The following is a 22,726-nucleotide window of genomic DNA, read 5'->3' as shown; positions in this document are numbered from 1 at the left end:
GCCCAGGCCCACCGTTTGGTTTCTGTCGGCAAGGAAAGATTTTAGGAGGTCATAGGCCTTGCCTTGAACCCCCTTTCGACTATCCGTTCCATTAACACTTCGTGGTGGACCGTGTCGAAGGCCGCCGAGAGATCTAGCATAATCAGTATTGCTGCTCCTCCCTGATCTAATGCCTCTCTAATCTCTTCTTAATCCGGGCCAACTCGGTGCTGTGTTGAGCCCGGAAGCCAAATTGTGTTGAATCCAGTAAGCAATTAGTCTGAAGAAAAGAACTTAGTTGAGAGTTCATCGCCTTTTCAGTCATCTTAGCCGGCAGGGGAAGACGCAATATGAGTCTGTAGTTGTTCGGCTCGTTGGAGTCTAGGTTAGATTCTTTAGTATTGGGAGAATTGAAGCTCTTTTCCAGCATTTGGGGAACTGACCCGCAATGAAGATAGTAATAAACACCGGGGCAAGCAGGGCCAGACTGACTACCGGGCGTTTTGGAATGCTGCCGAGCTGGGGGCTGAATTCACTGCAGTGGGGGGTGATTTTGTTGATGGAGACCTGCGTGTGCTTTGAAATAAACAAAGCAAAACGAATTTCGTTCATCACACGCAGGTCCCCATCAACGAAATCAGCCCCCAGATCAGTAGCATTCTCAAAACGCCCAGTAGCCAGTCCGGCCCTGGGGCAAGAGCGGACCCAATAGTGTTCGGGACAAGTTTGACCACTGATACTGGACACAAGTCTAAAGGGGAACCCGTTTGAATTGCCAACAAAAGCTTGGTGACATCTTTAGCCTCCAGTGTCGTGAAGCTGTCTAATGTAGTAATTAGTTTGGTGTCCCTTGGCGGCCCCCACGCTCCAATCATGAGGCCCTCTTTTGGCAGATTGCAGAAAAAGGAGAAAATGGTGTCCACTTTTGCAGAAAAAAGGAGGCTAAGGTTTCACAAATTTCAGGATCACTCTGTGTTTTGGGGCTGGCTGGAGTCATAAGTTTGGATATAGTTTTAAAAAGTTCTTTTGTGGAGGCTTTGGCTTTACTAATCTGTACCCTAAAGTACTTCTTTTTTGTATCAAGAAGCACCTTTTTGTAGCAAGAGAGACTTTCTTTATAGGCCTCTTTGGTGATATTAGTATAGCCTCTCCTCCAGGCTTGTTCAACCGTTTGCATTCAAGTTTATGCAATTTTAAACTATCCGAGTACCAAAAGGCTGATGGGAGTGCCCTCTTAGAGGCACACATTTTAACAGGGGCTAGTGTCCTACATGCTGAATCTAACCATTCAGTATATCCCACCGAAGCCTGTTCTGCTGTAGGAGGCAGGGATCAAGCGGTTGCTTTCAAGCGATTATCTAACTTCAAGCTGTTGATGTTTTTCCAGGCCCTGGTTTCCACCTTGGATTTGGGCTCAGGTTTGAGTTCATGATGCCTAGCTTGTAGAATTTTCAAGAAGATGGCGGCATGATCAGACAAGGAAAGTGGCAGTACCCCTAAATAAGGAAGATTAGGGTGATTTGCCATCTAGAGTATGGCCTGCTGTGTCAGTGGGATCTAAAACAAGTTGCTTGAGGTCTCCCCCACTTACAGTTTGCTGTAACTTTATATTGTCGGGGTCAGTAAGGTCCTCAAGATAGAAATTAAAATCTCCTAAAATTTAAGGCACTGTGCATTGCCTATAAAGCCTCTCGAAACTTAGGTCCACGTTTTCTTCTAATCTCTTTAGTCATTCACACCCCCAACAGGCCACTTCACTCTTCCAATGCCTACCTTCTGTCAGTGCCTCGGACCAAAACTGCCTACTGGGGCGATCGACGTTTTGTTGTCTCGACGGCAAAACTATGGAATTCCCTCCCTTTGGAGATCAGTTCTTGCCAAACTCTGTTGGCTTTCAGAAGAAAAATAAAGACCTGGCTGTTTAATCAATAATCTTTGCTTTTCTCTGTCACGTCCGTAGCGCTGAGATGCCTCTGGGAATTTGCGTGCTTTACAAGTTTAAAAAATAACAAAATAAATAAATAAGGTCGGGTCCTGAGGTTTCATCGGACCAAGAATCTGTGATAAATGCCAGCATGATTTTGTGCTCCTCTATCAGCATGGCGCATTCCACTCTGTGTTTTATTAGTGATCTGGTGTTCAAGAGAATAACTTTGAGAGGGGTACGGTCCCATGCGCCCGTGGACTCCTTTCTGAGCACGTTAGGTGAGAGCCTAGGGCAGGATATATTCCTGCTGTTCGGGTCCAACCTCATCAGGGCCTCTCTGGAATATGTCAAGGCATCTGATTTACAAGAGCCAGGGGGACAGGCCCTGAGCCCGGTCCGAGCGCAGACGGTCGCAGACGGGTGCAGACGGGCTTGCCTTAGGCGCGTGGGCGTGTCTATTAACGGGTTGAGGCTGAGGAAAACTAGCCCGCTAACCTGGATCCGTCAGCCCGTTTCCTGCTTCCGATTCCCTGTGGATCGAGCAGTTACCAAGAGTGCCGAGATTCAGCCTCTAAAGTGACCTGTGCCTGTAGTGCAATCAGCTAATACAGGTAAAATACAGTAAAATAGTTTTAAAATCGGTTAAGAATCCTGTGCAACATGTAAACAAACCGCATTCAACACAGCTCTTACCAAGAGGTCTAGTTGACGAAGTAGACCATATGAATGCTGTTAGAAAACAGTAACCACCCTTTACATTGGCCAGTTAGGTACTATATGACATGCTAGATGTAATTGTGCTGCACACACCTCTCTGGTACAGTGTAGTGGAAGGAGGCCACCTTGATGTTTTGAGACTCTTTCTAGGGCTAAGCTTACAAAGCGCCAGGATGAATTCAATAGGGTAAGCAAACTACAGTTCTGATTTTTAGAGTAAGTATGTACAGCAACACTGCCTCTTTTTATTGAAATAGTATGAAACGAGGAAAAACTGCGCAAAATGTATATTGGAAGCCCAGTGCATAAAGCGATAATAACTATTTCTAACTTTGCCAGATTTTAATCAGAGAGGCAGTAAACCGGACCTCAACACCCATACAAGAACTTTGAGACCATGAGTCAGATTTGTTCTCTTTAAATTCTCAAAACTCTATTACGATTCTGACAACTTCCACCACTTGTGTGAAAAGGGAACAGGAGGAGGAGCAACATGCATGGCTCAGGAGACGAGAAGATGGACGGCGCAACTGTGCAAAATTACTCCCTGTCTAGATTTCCATATTCTGAATAAGGGGTTAAAGCACCCTCTTGGATGCAGGCCACAACTATGCGGAGCGAGTCATAAGTGCTTCATTTCTTCTTTCTCAGCTCATTGTGAACTATGAAAACACTTGATACAATTTTTGAGCTGCACCAAGGTCACATCTTTGCTTTATCAAAAGCGTTTTATCATTCCAATTACTTTCTTTTTTTCTGCAAGTTCGGCTGAAGCAATGCAGCTTGAAAATCATTCATTTAATACATTAATAGATTTCAAGAAAACAATTATCTCAGTGCGTCTGTAAATCGCATCAGAGCCAATTCTAGCAAAAACAAATCTAATATTATTTTGAGGAACAATATTAAAAGCCAAACATCCTTGCTTGTACTGGTCATTTGGGATTGCTCACCACAGCGGCCAGATACATTTTTTTAACAAGCTAAGAAAACATTCAAAAACGTTTTTAAAAGGAAATTATGAACCTTCGGTGCTCATGACGGAGTGGTTCCGTCATGAGCGCCGGTTGAGCTGTGCTAATGACGGAACCACTCTGTCATGGCCCCGCCCGCTCAATAGAACCTTCAGCTCAGCGTGAAAATTTGCGCCGCGCTGAAGAGGTTAATAGTTAGCTTTGAATGAAAGCTGAATGTGGCACTAAAAACAGCACATATTAAGCTATTCGCTATCTACTAACTCCAAACACAACCCTTCAGGAAATACCCTCTGCATATCGTTGCACATCTTCACAAACATTGGACATTATTTTTTATTTGAAAAATAAAAGTGTACAGCACAACTCAATTATGAGTTCTGCAAATATCATGTGTACATATGCTATAACCATTGTGTTTACTGTTTTATTTTTTTAATATTTTTATTGAAAAGTAAACAAGTAAAGCATCTCTCTGTCATTCACTTATGCAAATGTATCAACAAAATGGCAGGAAAAATGGCCGCCCCATGGAGATGTGAAAATTAATAATTCTGGAGAAACTTTGAAATTTGAACAATTGCTGGATAAAAAAGGAAAGTGGCTGCAATTTATATATCTATAATACGAATATATCTATACTGTGGAATGGCATCTATGGAGAATTCAAATGATTCTATGAAATACTAAACTTGGTTCCACCTCCTATGAATGCTAAGAAACATCTTCAAGTGGCTTCCACAGAACACCAGATAAACAGCCATGCATGCACTCATTACAAGCTGACTCGAATGCAGCAATGCACTGTACAACAGAAATTCTAATCAGCTCCAGAATCTACTTCAGACCATCCTGAACGGTGGCACAAGACTCAAACTCAACGATCCTCACCGTACACACTTCCCCCTTTACCTTCACTGGCTCCCCATTCACAAACACAGTCACTTAAAACTTCTAACACACACCATCACAAACCTAAACAGTCACATACACCTTCACAATCAATCAAGGCACCTATGCTGGGGTGGCTTGCAGCCGCAAGTAGACGGCTACCTACGTGCTGAGTTACAATGCTGCGAAATGTGAGTGAACCATCCTGGTCTCTCCCGGAGTCATGAGACCTCACCACATAGTGGGTCTGTGATCAAGGACCCACCGTGCCATTGAGAAGACTGTGGAGGCAGCCTGGAAGGCCAACAGCAAACCATAAGAGAGCGTATGGGCTGTGGTAAAAGGAGTAACTGCCAGTTTGAAGGCCTGCGCCGAGCCCAGAAGAGCTGTGTGGACTGCACCGAAGAGGCTCAATGAGGGCATCAGTAGCCTCGCAGGGGAGGGGCTCTGACACATGTTTCTCTTCCTCTCCACTCTACCCCCGATACTTTTGCAGATACTGGCGAGGGGCTACTCACAAGGAAAAGGGCAGCAGCTCAACTGGAGTATGTTGGAGACTCTCCACTTGGAGTGTGGGGAGGTGCTGCAAAGCCCTTCATGCTGATGAACTGGAGACAGGGGCGTGATCGGAATGGAGGGGGGCATGAATCCACAACATCGAGGGGTGCCTGCTGGTGTCCTGCCAACTGCACTCACTGGGAGCAGAGAATCCAGACTCCAGTGGATTTATACTATGGATGAGGGAGGTCCAGTGCAAGTGGGGCACTGTGAGGAGATTCCCCAACAACCCCACAGAAGCCAAGAGAGAGTGGAACCTCCCAGAAGACATGACTGGTGACACCGAAGGGGGTTGTGGAGGGTGCTTGGGATCCGGGTAAAGTGCTGTGAGATGCCTGGGCAGCTGGGTGTAGTGGTCTCCCACCATGATAGTTGGTATTATCCATTGGTGGCAGCTCTCAGCGGGGAACCCCTGTTTCTTCACCCTCTCTTCTCCCAATTCCCAGGGAGATATACAGGATTGTGTGCCAAAGGAGTCAAAATGCCTACTGTGTTCTTCCTGGACCGGCATATATGGAGGGCTCCATGAGACCAGCTAGACCCCCCTTGGTCAAATACTGTCAGATCAGGGGAGAAGGCTCCACGCCCCTCCCCCCCCCACCCAGTCATGGATTGAAACCTAGAGAATCACACTGCCACTATCCTGGCAGCAATAAAGGACACTGAAATGGCCCTAGAAATTAAAATTGTTACAGTGGCTCAGGAACCAAATCTCCTTAGCGCAGTTCATGCAAAACTAGTGGATAGAGTATCAACTGAAGAATACACTCTCATGGAGGTGCAGTCTGCTTTAACAGAGACCACCACCCACATTAGAACATGGGAGAGGAAAGGGCAGAAGATGTGAATGGCTGGTCCAGCTGAAATAATGTCTGGATCGTGGGACTACCGGAGAGGGTAGAGGGCCCCAGTGCGGAGCTGTTTCTTGCAGAGTGACTTTCCTCTGGAAGGAAAACCTTGGAATGGTTTACAGTGGAGCGAACCGAACCCAGAGGGCACCAAGGAGACCACCAGTCCCAGGTGCACTGCTGCTGGCCATAGGGGCTAAGCTGCTTAATGCTTGAGATTGGGATGCCATTTTGCATGCAGCACGTTCACATGGCCCATGGATGGTGCAAGATGTGACCGTCCATATCTTTCCAGATTATACTACACTTGTACAATGTCAATGGAAAGCTTTTTGAGGGGTTAAGCAACACCTAAGATTCCAAGATTTTGTTTTTATGGTGCAATGGAGGTACCATGCATTGAGGTGGCAGTCAGGGGAGTTGGGAGGGTGATTCTTTGCTTCAAATGATATCTGACTGTGCAGATCATGGGGAGGGGTTGTGTTGTACAGCACAGAGGGACCATTATGATGAGCGATGATGCACACAGAGACCGTAAGATATGCTACTTCAAAATTTAAACATGGAACGTTAATAGATTGGGTAACCAAATCAAGGAGGACTGGTGAACAGGGCACTGTTCTGCTATGCCGTAGATGTGGTCTTTTTATAGAAACAAATCTGAGAGGATCTAATTGTGACTTCCTTGGGAGGGAGAGGTACACAATGGTTAGTCATTCTGGGTAGTCCTCTGGATCCATGGGAGTCGCAATCCTGATTTAAAAAAAGGTTGCAATTTAATTGCAACAGACCTCATCCGATGATAGTGGATGCTATACTATGGTACTGAGTAAGTGAGAGGGGAGACAGTTGCTTTGTTTAATATATATATCGTGTCATAATTGCTGACTGAGATTTTGGCACTTTTGAGCACCTTGCTGATTGGTCTCTCTTCTGTGACGGTGCTAGCGGAAGGGGACATTAACATGATAATAGACCCCCACATGGATATAACATCTGCCCCGCTCTTAGTGCCCTGTGAGTGGGGAAATTAGGTACCTTTGTGATGGCCTTGGGCTTGGGAGACGTGTGGAGATCGCTGCACAGGACACATAAAAAATGACTCCTTTTACTCAGGGGGACACAACTCTCACTCCAGGATAGATTACTTTCTTACACCACTAGGAACACAGTACAAATTCACTGAGTCAGACTTTAAGGTGAGAGGTATCTCTGATCACTCGCCTCTGTGGACTACCCTAACCATATCGACTTTCTGAGGGAGAACAAGCTGGAGAATGGCCAAGGGACCACTCATGAATGTAAAGGTACTGGACAGCCCTGATAAAGTGACAGCATTATACTTCAGAGAGAATTCCGTGGAGGCCACTGATGCGATAACTCATTGGGAGGCTTAGAAGGCCACCATAAGGGAAGTGATCACTGTTTGAATGTTACTTTTTAAAAACCAATAAACATACTAATAAAAAAGACACCTATGCTGCTAACTCTCACTCGCACACACCCCTGTATTCACAAACGCCAAGCAGGAAGTTGCTCATTTTCTTACTTTGCACCCAAAATATGTAATGACCTCCCACAACACATCAGAGCATCCTCCTCGCTACTTAAGTTTTACAAGAAACTGAACACCTGGCTCTTTGAATAATTCTGTGGGGACCCCATGCCTACACACCTGCTTAAGCACCTGGATACCCAGGAGGATGATTAGTGCACTCTACAAACTGACATAACATAACATTCTAAAGTTCACTTCTGATATAAGCGGTTCAAGTGTACTGTTTCTTGACATAGATCTAAATACTGGAACACATTCGAGGCAGGCACAATAAAGGAAAAATTGTTGAATTTCTCTATACTTGGAAACTGTACAAATATCAAATCAGGATTTTTGCACAGGAAGTAGAAATTATATGTATGACAGAATGCACATACCCTTGCACTGTGAAACAAGGGTGTGTGTATTGGTGTTTGGCTGTCTAAATTGTGGGGCTCATAGACTGATGCCTACTTTGCCTATTTGGTAATCCATAGCTGACTGGGGGAGATAAAGCCTGTACCTATGACACAATACAGCAAGACAACTTTAGTTGGAATCACAGTTTAGTAAATGTTCCCATGAAAATAAGTTACTGGTAAATATATATCCAAAACAAATTAGTAACAACTTGATAGAAATCATACTGATCAAAATGTATTCCACGGTGTGAGCCCACTGCATAGCAGGGAATTTAAGGTAACATCAAAGAAGAGAAATTGAAAACAAAATATACACCCACCTGTGAGGAAAAAATAGATTAAGTGGAATATTGCCATGCACTTGTACAGAAATAAGTCTTACAGGTGTGAAATATACTATGTGAGTAGCAATGTTTACAAAAATAACTATCCAATCTCAAAATCTCAGTCATCTACAAAAATTAAAGATAGATTGTTGAGTTAATAAAATTATCTATTTCTGTTTCCACAACTTTATGCTGTATTGCAGTCCTGTATTTATGGGGACCTTTTAGAAGTCTTTTTTCAATTTACAGACCCGTTTCACTGAAATCCCAGTACTCTAGTGGCCACCAAAGCCACTATATATGTTTGTGACTACAGGAACTTCATTATCTTTTCTTTGCCAGCATGCCACTGGGAGCGGGCAAATTTGAAAGGTGCTCCATATACTGACCAAAACATCACAATTGTGAATAATCGCTTTTGTTGGGAGCCTTTAAGGGGGTCTTGCCTGAGATCTGTTATATACAGAATAGCCCAAATGCTAAATAAATATATATTCAATGAGAGTTCCTTTAGCTTGGTTAATGGGTTTGATTATTGGGGCTGCTGTCAGCGCCGGACTGACTACCGGGCGTTTTGGAATGCTGCAGAGCGGGGGGCTGATTTCACTGCAGTGGGGGCTGATTTTGTTGATGGAGACCTGCGTGTGCTTCGAAATAATGAATGCAAAACGAATTTTGTACAGAACACGCAGGTCCAGATCAACAAATTCAGCCCCCAACTCAGCAGCATTCCAAAACGCTCGGTAGCCAGTCCGGCCCTGGCTGCTGTATAGATATCTGCCAATCTCAACAAAGTGTAATTTTTCTGTTGTACCCACCTGCTAGTTGGCTTTTACTGATTTTATGGGAAATCTTGCATGCAGTTGCTTATGGCATGGTAAACGCTCACTAAGTCATACGATACCTTAAGAATGTCCTAGATGATCAATTACAATCTGGATCATTTGCTTACGTACCTGCAATTTGATAGTTGTATGATCCATCACTATTTTGTTATTGCATTGTTGCTTAATACAGCCAAAAATATCCTGAATTATTCTGTTATTATCTTACATATAATTAGACTAATGCATACACTCATGCCGCTCACTCAATAAGACCCAACAATGGGAAAAACAACATATTGTCTTTTTATAGTTAAATGTGCAATATCTCATGAAAACCACTTTCAATATTTGTCACTTTCAACTTACTGAGTACGAGAGCTTCTACATTCTCAAATTAATATTGCCTTTCAATTTGATAGCATATATTAAATAACATTTTCCAAACCACTTTAATGAGAAAACTCTTAGCAATCACATCCTTTTCAAAATGAAACTTAACATATACAGTTCTTAATAAATCACTTAAAAATATCCACAAACACAGTTTAAATACCTGACAAAAGCTTTATGCATTCCTTAAATAAAATCAAACAACTACACAAAAGCTAAATAGGATATTTTATTGTTGGAAATATTTCTTTTGACTTATGGATGAATTTGTAGCCTGAAACATGTGCTTAAGCTACATAATGGTATACTCTTGTTCACCTATGAGGGATATATATGAACCTCAGAAACAAACCAGAAAAGTATTGTCCATCCTTAACTCACATGATGTGCACTGGGCTAGGCCATTAATTAATTTGGCAACTTCATTTGACATTTTTTTATAGGTTTTACTTCAACTGCCCCAATGTACAAAAACAATTTGGATATTCAAACGCTGCTCTCAATATCATCAGAATTCCAGCATCTTGCTGAATAAGATGTTGCTGTATAAAGTACACAGTGCACAAAAGGCCTCCTGAATTTTGTTCACAATTTTATGTATGAAAACTGTGCAATCTGCAGTTTGCAGAAGCAAACATATTTACACAATATAGCAATTCATAAACAGTACATTTTGACATATATCTCCACCGGCATTCTATGAATAACATCTATGTTCTTCAGTATACTTATTATTTGAATACTGCTACCATGTTATTGCTTAGTTTGACAGCGGCACTTACAAATTTGACGAGCAATATTTGTCAAAAAGTTGTGTTGTTTGCAGCTGTAGCAACAAAAAAATATTTACAAGTTTATACTCTATTCTGTGAAATACCCTGAAAATGGTTGCTTTAACTAACACTTTTCAGTACCATATTCATACTCGATTTCTTCAAGAATCAGCCTTATTAGCCCGCACACTGCATTCAGAGATGACTCTATGTTTCCGCACACTTAAGGTAATGTGAGATACAGTATGATGTAGCACCAACAATCACAATATAGAAATCAAATCATATTAGAAAGGGGTGAATTACCTTCCATTGTGTTTGATAGGATGCTAGCAGCACTCAGAGCTCGTTGCCGGAGCATAGGATCTTCCAACAAATCCATTGACACATGGTAAGAGCTCAGCCTTCTCTTCTTCATTTCTGTTTCTGTGCCACCCTGCAAATTAAGCAATGGTATATTAAACAGTCACCTGCAGTGACAGATTCAGAATTTGTCATTCACATCCTGCAAAGGTAAGATCTGGGTCAAGGATAGGCATGCTTCATGCAGAATTATATCTCTGTTATTCATGCCAGACATGTTTGTCCTATGGTGGTACGGAATATCGGAAGCAGAAATATTGTGGGACAAACTATTGTGTTAGGAATATTGGCCCACATGCATCAAGGGTTTTTGGAGTCGCAAACGGTGAGATTCCTTAAAATCGGCCGTTTGCGATTCCAAAATCCATTTTTGGAATGCATCATACATTTTCAAAAATCGCAACATTTTTGCGATTTCTAAAAATGCGATTGCTTTCAAGAAATCGCAAATTTGCGATTTCTTGAAAGCAATGCATGATTAGTTTTAAAATTGCGAATTCGCAATTAGGGTGTCAAATTTACCGAGTGGTTGAACCACTCGGTAAATTTGCAAAAAGTGTTAAAAACGCAGCAAATGCATTTTTTAAACATTCATGTTACGGACACACATGTCCTTAGGACATGTGTGTGTGCAACATGATGCGAAAACAACATTTCATGGGTGCAGGGTGGGTTCATTTGAACCCCCCTCACCACCCTTGAAATGCAATCAGGATTTGCGATTTTCAAAGTGCAAATTCGCAATTCCCATTGATCCCTATGGGCCTTTTGGCCCATAGGATCAATGTGAATTGCGAATTCGCACTTTGAAAATCGCATAATATTTGCGATTTGGTAGAAATTGCGATTTCTACCGAATCGCAAATAATTTGCAAAAATATTCATGCATCCCGTTTTGCGAATCCTAAAATGCGAATCGCTATTTTTCGCACTTTAGAACTCGCAAAATCCCGGGATGATGCATGTGGGCCATTGAGGAGAAAAATAGCATGAAGGTAAGTTTCTATAGGTAAGCAAAGTGTTACTATATATAACCCCAAATATATGTACCTTGACGATATATGTATGTCTTCAAGGTACCCAGATGTGGATTTCAGAATAGTAAATCCATGCTTACGTATTTGCCCTTATCTTCTTGGTATTTGGTCCTAGGTATGTTTGACTTCATATTCTGTCCACACATTATTTTTGTTTCCTGTACTCTGTCAGTGAGGCCTGTCCTATAGCTATAGTAGTTTTAACAGCGTTGAAAAAAATTGGTCCTAATCTTGTTGTCTAATGAAAGAATTGCACAGTCCACTGGGATGCTGGAGAATCCTCAATGGAGAAGCTTGCATTTGCAGAAATATGTGTTTATTTAATTGGGTCATCAAATTTCTTTTTGTAGTATCCTAATTTTATGTTTGGCTGATGTTTAATAAATATTAATGGCTTGCTTGTCTATTGCATCCTACATGGGTCGCTATTATTTCATCATTAAACTCTATATTGTGCCTGGGGCCTTGCTGCAAGGTCATTCTGCTGCCCTCCTTTTCCACTCAACAGAAGAGGGCCATCTCTTTTTTTTCCCCATTGCTGCTGAGTCTAAGATACACAGATCTGATCTGTGTATGGGGCAGCAGAAAGGCTGCATTATGTTCGCTGTATCAACAAATAAAGCTGTAGGCACAGCAGGACTAGCTAAACTGTAAAATTATTAGCAAGAGTTTAGCTTTTAAAATTGCAAAATGTTCATTTTTATGAGAAGCCTCACGATATTGCTGCCCCTAACCAAGTGTTTGATATCAGATAAAATGTGGACACAAAAAGGAATCTCCTGGTGCAGTTCAACCTTTCACATTTAGTAAAAATAGCAGCAGACTACTGTGGTCCCCTGTGTCTATCATATAAGTGGAAGTTCTCATCCAAGGGCTACAGTGACCTATATGTGCAAGATGATCTATGGCAGTCAACTCCAACATAGCCACTTGAAATCTGATAGTATATGCCAGTTAACCGAAGTATACATTCTTGAATGCTGATTACACGTGTCAGTCCACTCAGCCATTTTCTCTCGAGTCCTAATTATAACATTGTCTACACAAATAATTGGATTCTTGTGTATTTGTCATGATACAATTGCCATAAATGCAGCCACGGCCGCTGCATGTAAGAGCAGTGGGGCGGCTGGGGGGGATTTCGAAAGACGACCATGAGGGAAAATGAATTATTTATTTAAATATGCCCCAACACCAGAAACACCCCCCCTCCCGCCCCGGCCGGCCTCACCGTTCTTACCTGCAGCGGCCAAGGCTGCCTAAATGTTCCAGTAAATTTGGATCCCATGCACAAAATTGTGATCCCTGTGCTAATCCTTGTATCAACAGGGATCACAGTTATGGCACTTATTGACCGGGTGTGCTGAAATCTGCAGCCCTCGTTGATATTTCGGCAGGTGAAATCGGCTGGAATTTTTTTATGGAAATGATCTTGTAATACCTCCAAAAGTCGGAATAGATGCTCTTTATTTCACCAAATAAATTACCCCGGTGTCAGATTTTATTGGGTGCAAAAACTACTGATTGCCCCTCTAAGACCTCATTAGCAGGCCCCTAAGGTGATATTAGACAAAAAGTGATTAAAAGGAAAATAGATTTAAACATCAACGTGTTGACGCCTACACAAATGCCCCAATTTCAGTATACAAAGGCATACAATAACTGTGTTCATAGATTCATATTTGCAAATATGCATTCCTATGTATAAATGGTACCAGATACTTCAGGTAGACTGTTTTTGATTTTAAACTAATAATACGTATATTTTCAAAACAAATCTTCTTAATAAGGAAAGATTTGCATGTCAAATAGCTAAGTTTCATTCTGGTTTGAGGCTGTTCCATTTACAGTGTAGAATTTGTGTACTTATTTTTCACAGTATGACTAGTACCGTTTTTTAAATAAAATGAATGAAGCATATATGGACAAGAAGAGAAAACCTGTATCCCATTGGCTAAAGTGTAACTTTTAGGATGATTCAAAATGTTGTGTCATTGGCCTGCAAACCAAAATCCAAGAATTTGTCAGCTTGTGTTGTGTGAATGTGTTAACAAATACTGTAAATGCATGGAGCTAGGATCCGTCTATGGGAATATTGATGCGGTGCCAGTTAGTATATTAAAGGCAATGCCAGAAGCAGGTTCATTCAAAGCTAGACCAACCAGGTATCATTCCCAAGGAATTCCATGGTGGGGAAGCACTGGCTGATGCAATCAGAACGGGCCACCATGCCTGAACTATTTCAAACCTCCTTACATTGTCATCAGAAGCTGGTTTATCTATTATCACCTCTGGCAGAAGCAATCCAACGGGCGATGTGGGAACCGATGGACCACCGACCAAGGAAACCACTCCGTTGCAATCCACCGTGCTGTGCATCTTCCCGTTCACTGGGTGCACCGGCAGGATCCTGGACACCTTACTGGCTTGACTAAGGTTACTGTTGCGTCGTTCTCTATATCCATGAGGCACAAAGAGGGATCCCCGTCTGCTTTCATTGTCCTCAAAAGTGCTGTGCTCGTCATCAGCAAAGTCATTTTCTGAGCCAACGTCTTTCCCGCGTCCTCTGTTGCTGAAGAGACTGGCTCTGCTATTGCGCCGAGGGAAAAACAATGAATCACGTATGCTCAGCATGGACTGCAAAAATAGAAGAGATAAAAAGTGTCAGAAAAATTATCAAACGGCATTAATATCCTAGAATTGTGACACTAACTTGAGTCATAGACATAGAGGTACATACATTGGACAATAAATGAGAAATACCATTTTCCTGCCTTTTGTGCAAAGTGGAAGATTGGTAATCTGGTATGTACTTGAAGCCTTACAGGAAGCCTTATTCTTGAAACAGGTGACCCACTCAACAAAATATAGCATAAATGACATCATCTCATATATTTCAAGGTAACTGTTGCTCCAGTGTTCTCTAAGCAATATCTGCACAACACATCCCTCCCTAGATGTCCTAAGGACCCTTAGGAGCATACAGTAACACCGCAGATCCTGCAAGAGTTACGTTTTCAACACAAAATTGGGACTAGATCACAAAATATTTTTGGTCAGGCCATTACATGCCCTAGCCGGAAAATTTCTTCCAACCACCTTTTAGTAGAGTGTCTTAAAAACGGTTTTGTAGCGGGCAATTGAGTGAAAAGCGTGTCTGTGGCATCAGCAGTATAAGAGATCTGCAATACATGAGACATATGTAACACAGCAAAACTGCTCAGCAGTATACCAACACAAAATAATTAATTGCCAGTAGCACAATTCAAGTGTGCTGTTTTGCGTTGTTGTATTAGGTGCAGTTGTCTTATTGTCTTTTCTTATTGTGCGGTGTGCTTTTTTGCGTTGTATTGTGTTGTTTTCATTGTGCGTTGTAGTGTGGTTTTCCTTTGTTATTTCTGTGCTGTATTGTGCTTGATTCGTTGTGCACTATAACTGTGTTTTGTTGTTTTTTGTTATTGTTTTGGTCTGACGTTTTTGTGTCGCTGAGCGGACTCGATATGTCACAGACCTGTTATGTCTCTTTCTCTATTGACTCGTAATTGATCCTGATTCTGTCTAAAAGTACCACGCTGCATTATTGTTTTTACCCAGAACACACAAGGATCACTGCCAAAGACAGAAATACACCAGCGCCATTCTCCGCGACTTCACAGGCAGCAGTCAGCCACAAACACGTCACAGACCAGTTTGCAAAGGCGCTTCGCGAGCTGGGTTTGTGAGATCCGACCCTTCTGAACCAGACAAGTCTGAAGCAGTGCGGTTCTCCTGTTTCATTCCTGTAAACTAGACTACTTATGCAGTGTCTGCCTCCTGCAGTCTGTGCACATCGATCTGCCATTGTTGATGAATAAATAATACCAGGCCAGTTGGACTTAGTGTATACTAAGCTTTCCCTGGAACATATACAATAGCAAGGGCTTCAGAAATGAGTCAAAGAACTTAGGGGCATATTTACAAGGAAACGGCCGAGCCGAAGGCTCCGGCAAATTATGCAGCACGAGCTCCGCCATCATAGTACTAATTTAAACATTGCCACTTATTTCTATCTATCTATCTATCTATCTATCTATCTATCTATCTATCTATCTATCTATCTATCTATCTATCTATCTATCTATCTATCTATCTATCTATCTATCTATCTATCTATCAATCTATCTATCTATCTGTCTGTCTGTCCATCTATCTGTCCACCTGTCCCCAACCATTTGCAACTCTATCTGCCTGACTGTTCGTCTACTTTAGCAACTCTGTATCAGTCCTTCTACCTTTGCAAACCTATCTGTCTTTCCATCTATATTTCCAAACCTATCCATCTATCTATCTTTGTAAGTCTATCTCTCTTTGGAATTCTCTGTACGTCTGTGCAACCTCTCTCAGTCTGTACAAGCCTCTCTCCGTGTGCAAGTCTCTGTCTGTGCAAGCCTCTGTCTTTCTGTGCAAACCTGTCTGTGTGCCTGTGAAACCCTCTGTGTCGCTTCTTATCTGTCTGTGCAAGCCTCTCTGTCTGTACAAACCTGTCTGTGCAAGCCTCCTAGGGCCTTAGACCTACCTCATTAATATGCATGAGGAAGGTCTATTTGCAATCCACTAAGAATTGCTAATAAAACTCAAAAGAGTTTCAAACATTAGGAATACCGATTTCCTAATTTTGATTCTCTCCGAATCGCAATTAGGAAATATGAATACTGATTTCCTAATTGTGATTCTCTCCGAATCACAATTGGGAAATCGGTATTCCTAATGTGTGAAACTCTTTTGAGTTTTTTAGCAATTCTTAGTGGATTGCAAATAGACCTACCTCATGCATATTAATGAGGTTGGTTGCAATTTGCAACCCATTAGGAATCACATCCATCACATGGTGGCCTGCTTCGGTCAGCAGACCACCATGTCTGTGATTGCTTTTTAACAGCCCACATTAAAAAAAAAAACATTTAAACTTTGCAGTTTTATTTTTTAAGATTAGGCAGTGGCCTGTGGAACTATTAGCTGTTCTCAAAAAATATTTGTTTTACATTCTCAAAAGTGAAGGGGTCTCCAGGGGACGCCTTCAGATTTGAGATTGGGTTATCACCTCCTTCAAGGATTCGGTAAAATATGAATGTATTGCAACTGTAATTCGGGTGCAAAACATTCAAACATCCCATTCAGCGTTGGTATTTGGAAGGGATGCCCTAAACACGCCCCTTCCGAATACCGAATCGCAAACACAAATTGCGATTCGGTCTGGCTGTGCAAGCCTCTCTTTCTGTCTGTCTGTGCAAGCCTGTCTGTCTATCTGTCTGGGTACACCTTTATGTCTGCCTGTTTGTAAGGAAGTTTTACAACACTAGTACAAAAAAGCATTTGCAAAGGCAAGAGGCTGGCAGCCAATGGCAAACTTATTGGCTTTTTTTATGTTCGGTGTTTGCCGAGACTTTTAGATTTTTCTACAGTTATGTGAATAACATGGTTACTTATAGGGTTTTCTGACAGTCTTCATTCAATATTCTGTCACTGTGGCATTCACATTTTCCCAGCCACTGCAGCATGCATCTTGGGGCAGTGGGTTAGCACAATTCAGCCACTGGCGTATTACACTTTGAGTTACAGCACGCTTCCCTTTTACAAGGAATCATACAAAAAGTGATGGATAAAGTATTTAGAATTATTCTCAGCCCCTGGTAATTGCTCAGGGCCACATCCCAGTACATCATTATTCTGCACCACTTCCCACCTCAGTTTGGACCTGATGCGGCTGTTTACTGATTATATGTCACAAGGACTTGTGATGAGAATGATTCTGGTGTGAGATGCAGTTGTGTATCTTGTCATGCACCTTGAAGAAAGTAAAACTGATGATCACTTAAAGTCACTGCACCGTAAAGGCGTGCAGAGGGAGTGTTTAGAATAGTTGGAGATTATAGGTCATGCACCTTAACCGTAGAGCTAGATGATTTAATTCCAACAATATTGCAGTAGTAAGCACATAACTAATGTCACTAAAATCAAGACTTCCTTACTGATGGATGAATAATACATTCCTAAAAGTTTATTTGATACTAATGACTTACTTATGGATATAGTTGCAAAATGCATCTCCATAGAAAATTATGTTATTGCCTATCAATATTGATGTTAAGAAGTGTGTGCAATCCAGTCAGTACCCGTGGTATTGAGCTGACACTTTTCTGATGTGTATTGTAACTATATCTGAAAGATAGTTTCACTGAACGACAAGAATATTTTCATGTAAACATATACATTGCATGTAGTGACTTTCACGTGGTTAAGGATCATATTTATTTATGACGTATCTGTGACAGTCATCTAAATTCCCTTTTGCGTTGTAAATACTTGAGCTGAATGTGAATGTATGCCATACTACTGAAATGCGTATATTTGTGAATGTCTTATTGCCTTAAGTGTTTCACTTAGCATTACTTATAGGCCTCAGCATCATCTCAAACGCCAGTGAGACCCAGCTCATTCTCTTCCATGACGATGACACCTCCAACACTCAGAAAAAGTTCATCAAATGCATGTCTGAAGTCTAAACTGGATAGAGACCAACTGCTTGAAGCTCAACTACAACAAGATTAAGGTGGTACTCTTCAAAAAATTGACCTCTCTCTGGTCTTCGACCCAGTGGTTGTAAGAACTAGAACCCACACTCAATCCGTCTTGATCGACAATCAAATCTCAATGACCAGCCAGGTTAATATGGTCGCCTCTTCCTGCTTCCACACCCTCCATATCCTCAGGAAAATCTTCAGATGTCTCCTACTCAATACTAAAGAACCATCACCCAAGCCCTGATCACAAGCAGAAGCTTGACTGCAGAAAATCCTCTACACCAGCAGCAATGCACAGCTTACCAAGATTCTCCAGGACCTTCTAAACGCAGCAGCCAGACTCACGTTCAAACTCACACCCTGCACTCATACAGTCACACATCTCTGGCTTCCCATTCACAAACGTACCCTCTCCAATGCCCTCATTCACACATACAAGGCTCTGCACACTCAAGGTCCTGCATACTTGAACCGCCCCACCAGCTTTTTTATCTTTACAAAGTGGCCTGTCGGATAAAATCACGTATTTGAATCTTCATAAGATCTACTCAGGATTTCATCCTTCTGAGGTTGGTAAACTATGCACCAGTTTATATTGGGAAATAATAAAGCATGTATGTATGTAAAATGTCTTATATAAAACACTTTGGATATCAGAGCTATGTTAAATAACAGATTATTACACTTGTCTTGTGCATGTCAACGACACATTATAGTCAACACTCCAAGCAAATACATAATAACAAAAAAAGCGCGTTGTAGACTGCAGTTCATAATGCACATGTACCTGGTGGGGAGATGTGTACTTCTTTTCGTATGTCAATCTGAAACCTTTTCTTTTGAAACTGCTGTCAGACTCCGATTGGTGGAATTTCTCATTATCCCCTTTCTCATCTCCCTCAGATTCTTTCTGTTTCCGTTTCTTCTTTCTATTTCTTCTTTCCTTAGCACTTTTCGAGCTCAGCATGGATGCTTCTGAGGAACTCTCAGACAGCGTTCCACTGTAGACTCCATTGTACCCTCGCCCATCATCCAGGGCATCTGATGACGCCGCTGCTGCCGCTGCCTGGAATGGTACATGAAATGGGCACTTTGAGCATGTGGTGTAACAACTCACTGAGTAGACCAACTCTTGGCCTAGTTCTTGACATGGATCTTTTGCACATGCAATTGGAGTATACAAGAATATTCATATAGATATTATTCATATACATATAGTGCTTTGGTGAGCCCCCTTCCGCCATGAAGCTCATTCACATTTTGATTGGGCTAACGCGTCATCCCACTTAATCAATTCACCGACTTGCATTGTGAATAATGGCACATGCGCACAGCCGCCTGAAAACAGTGGACTTCAATGCTAAGGCTGGTGGGCCTAGACTGCTGGGCCACATTTATTTTTAAAACTATGATAACATTATTTTTTGTATATCGAAAAAATTACTAAATAAAAAGCTCCTGCTTGAAAAGGCAGGGGCCTTAGGCTTTGCCAATGCTTGTCCCAACCAAGTCAACATCACTTTTCTAAAACATACCTATTAACAGAAAATACATTAGTAATGAAAACCAAATGATCTAGGGGCCGAATTTTCAATGAGGTCGAGAGAGTAATTTACCAAAATAAATGTGAGTAACGAATGTGTAAGTTTCATTGTCTTTACAAAAGTACAAGAAAAGTCGTAAATCTTTGAAATACAAAACCAGTGTGTGTGTGTGTGTGTGTGTGTGTGTGTGTGTGTGTGATTCATGTAAGTTTCACTTATGAGCGCTTGGGGAGGTTATGGAAATGGCATTCTGATACGAGGAGAACACAACCTCAGTTGTAATTTTATGGGTACCTCTGAACATTTTAAAGGGAATTTCCCGTAATTATTCGAACACTTAAGTTACAACTTATAGATGCAGACATTACTTCGGAAGAAAGTGTGAGAATGTGAACAGGACTTGCATGACCTTTATTTCTGTCCCACCAGCTGCCCTCATGACCTCTGAGACAGGGTGTATGAAGGGTGGTGCCAGAGGCAAAGAAGCGCAAACCATGGATATCTGTCCCTCATTTCCACGCTGCCTCATGCTCCTCTTCCATATATTAAAACTGTGGCATTATCAAAAGTTCTCTGCTCAGTAGTCAGGCTTAACTACTTTGTTTTGTTTATGTTACTTTTTTTTTTTTTTTAAGAACGAGTCGTTAAACCTAGTCGACATCAGTAACTGGCCACAATTTAACTGTGACAGGTGTTAGTTTGTATTTCCAATGCCCTCAAAAGTAGGCACACATACAACATTATTGTGGACATCCTCTTTTATATATGACATTTCGATTTAATTTCATCGGTAAAGGGTGGGTAAAATGATTGTTTACACCACGAATGTAGAGTTAAGGATTGCTGTACAATTTTCAGACAAATGTAACCCTATAGAATGATAGCTATTTTACGTTCAAATGAGCGTTCAGCCTTCCCCTCCTTTTCCACATCCATAGTGGAGTTTGATGGAAGGGGGAGAAGGGGGGGCGTTGCCATAGGAAACGTCAAAAACGTCCCCATAACCCCACGCACATTTCAGAAATGGAGCTATGCAGTGCAGCATTTTCAAAGGGTTCACTGTGGTAAGAGATCACCAGCAAGGCTGTGCAAGGGAACCTTTCTTCACTTCCTTTGAATTTATATCTGAGGATCAGAGTGTCAGCGAAACCTTAACAAATCTCTTCGCTTAGGCTTTTTTTTAAATGTAATTTATTGCGATTCCTTCTGTTTGTTCAGTGTTACTGTCTAAAGCAATGGTAAATGTAAGAGAAGGCTTTCAAACACTTCAAGCACTTGGAGAAAAGTTGTCTCTGAGTTAATGCTATAGAAAAAAAAATCCAGTACTTTAATATTCTGCTAGAAAAATAAATTTGTGGTGGGAAGACCTGAAGTGCCAGTAGTGTTGTGTGCACGCTCCAATAAATGGAGCAGCTCTCCACCAAAAGAAAGGGAATTATTCCTTGCTGGTGATTAGCATAATTTATGCAGGCTAGTCAGTTAAAACATCTTGCTTTATAGTAACAAAACCACTGAAATGCACCAGTTATAGTTTACTCAGGTAAGTATAACTCGTTCCCTAAAGTAACTATAACTCCTGGCCTGGCCATGAACAGTGTTATCATCAATGATGTAATTTCAGATGCTGCAGGGATGTTATCAATGATGTCATAGAAAATGCCATAAGCGATGTATTATCTGAAATATTCAGCAGTACATGGCAAGGCTGTGAGTTATATTTACCTTAGGGCACTTGTTATACTTGAGATAACTGGTGAATTTCAATGGTTTTGTTCCCTTAAAACAGCATCTTTTAATTGAAATTTTCACCTAACTTTAACATCCCTTTAACCTTTGTTTTTTTCATTTTATTTTTAAGGGTTTTGTAAATGTAAATTTACATGGTATTATTCCTGACTATAACGTCACTTCAACCTTTTTTTTTCACTGAATTTCTATGTTTTTTTTAGCATAAAGTAAGATGTCCATCGCTGTGCAGGGCTTTCAGTGGGGGGTTGGCCACAGGACATAGCCTGCAGGCGCCCAACCCCAAAATCATGAATGAGTGGCTACGTCATGTAGCAATATAAAAGGTGTCATTTTAAGTAAGGCAGACCAACTGGCTTTGTCAAGTGTTCAAAATAATAAAATATTAGAAGCTGGGCCTATTGGCCCATCAACATATATAAATCAGATGTATAGCTGATAAATTCACACATTGTAATGATTAATATTAGTTGTTGTCGCAGATTATATTTAAAATCACATTTTAAGAAAAAACATTACACATGTATTTGTGTCTTTTTTTAAAAATGTTCAAGCCACAAAGTGCAGCCACACAACAAACCATAAGAGGTCCCTGTGTTGCAGCTGAAGAGCATACTCCTCTAGCTTGAAGTACTTAAAAAAATATGGCAAGCTCTCTTGGGATCATAGAACTCAATGACCCAGTACAATCACTGTGTTTTCTTTCTTACGTTCCTAAGGGGCTGCTGTGCACCCTGCAGAATCATACAGCATTAAAAAAAGGGTTGGTGGTGCCTCTGCCTCTTCTAGGGACACCACCAGGAAGAATAAATGTAATTTTAAAAAGCCCTAGGGATTAAGAGGTGGTCTTTGCTGGAAGAGCGAATAATACATGAGTGGTTCCTGCCACTCATTTCTTATTATTTTTAGACATTTTACTTTAATTGTTTAGGTTCAACGGTGCCAACCCGGCACCCAAACTTAAAAAAGTTATCTTATAACTTGTGGGCCGCAGGGGTATCCCCTAGGCCCCAATAAGCCCTATTGGTTCCCAACCAGCACCTATGCTGGTGCCATTCAGAGATGGCATTTTTTATTAAAAGTGGATGCCCTGGTGCCCACTTAGAGCACCCACATGTCCCAGAAATGTTGGAGGCTGCAACGAGCCCCTAAGTCCCAGTGGCCCCTGTCGGTTCCCCAGCAGTAGCGGTACCTGGCTGGAGCTGGCTCAGTAACATTCTTCTCTGCTCTGGCCTGTGAAGGTGTAAAGTTGTGGTCCCTTCTTTTGTGAGTGTGGAAAGAGTATTAGCAGTGCATGGCGAGGGCAC

At 41.5% G+C, this 22,726-nt stretch overlaps 1 protein-coding gene across 1 annotated transcript in view; it reads right to left on the bottom strand.

The window, feature by feature from the left end:
* The window catches only part of LOC147731529 (sodium channel protein type 2 subunit alpha-like), an 860,436-nt gene that overhangs the window by 551,253 nt on the left and 286,457 nt on the right, over nt 1-22,726 (bottom strand). Inside the window, exons 11-13 of the mRNA XM_086956593.1 lie at nt 18,917-19,195; nt 13,826-14,206; nt 10,476-10,605 (exon numbers count right to left, since the gene is read on the bottom strand). Of these exons, the coding sequence (XP_086812719.1) occupies nt 10,476-10,605; nt 13,826-14,206; nt 18,917-19,195 (790 nt within the window). The remainder of the gene's footprint in view (nt 1-10,475; nt 10,606-13,825; nt 14,207-18,916; nt 19,196-22,726) is intronic.

This window comes from Lissotriton vulgaris, chromosome 2_1, assembly GCF_964263255.1.
Source record: "Lissotriton vulgaris chromosome 2_1, aLisVul1.2, whole genome shotgun sequence".
Lineage (NCBI taxonomy): Eukaryota > Metazoa > Chordata > Amphibia > Caudata > Salamandridae > Lissotriton > Lissotriton vulgaris.
This window is presented reverse-complemented; position numbering and strand designations above follow the sequence as displayed.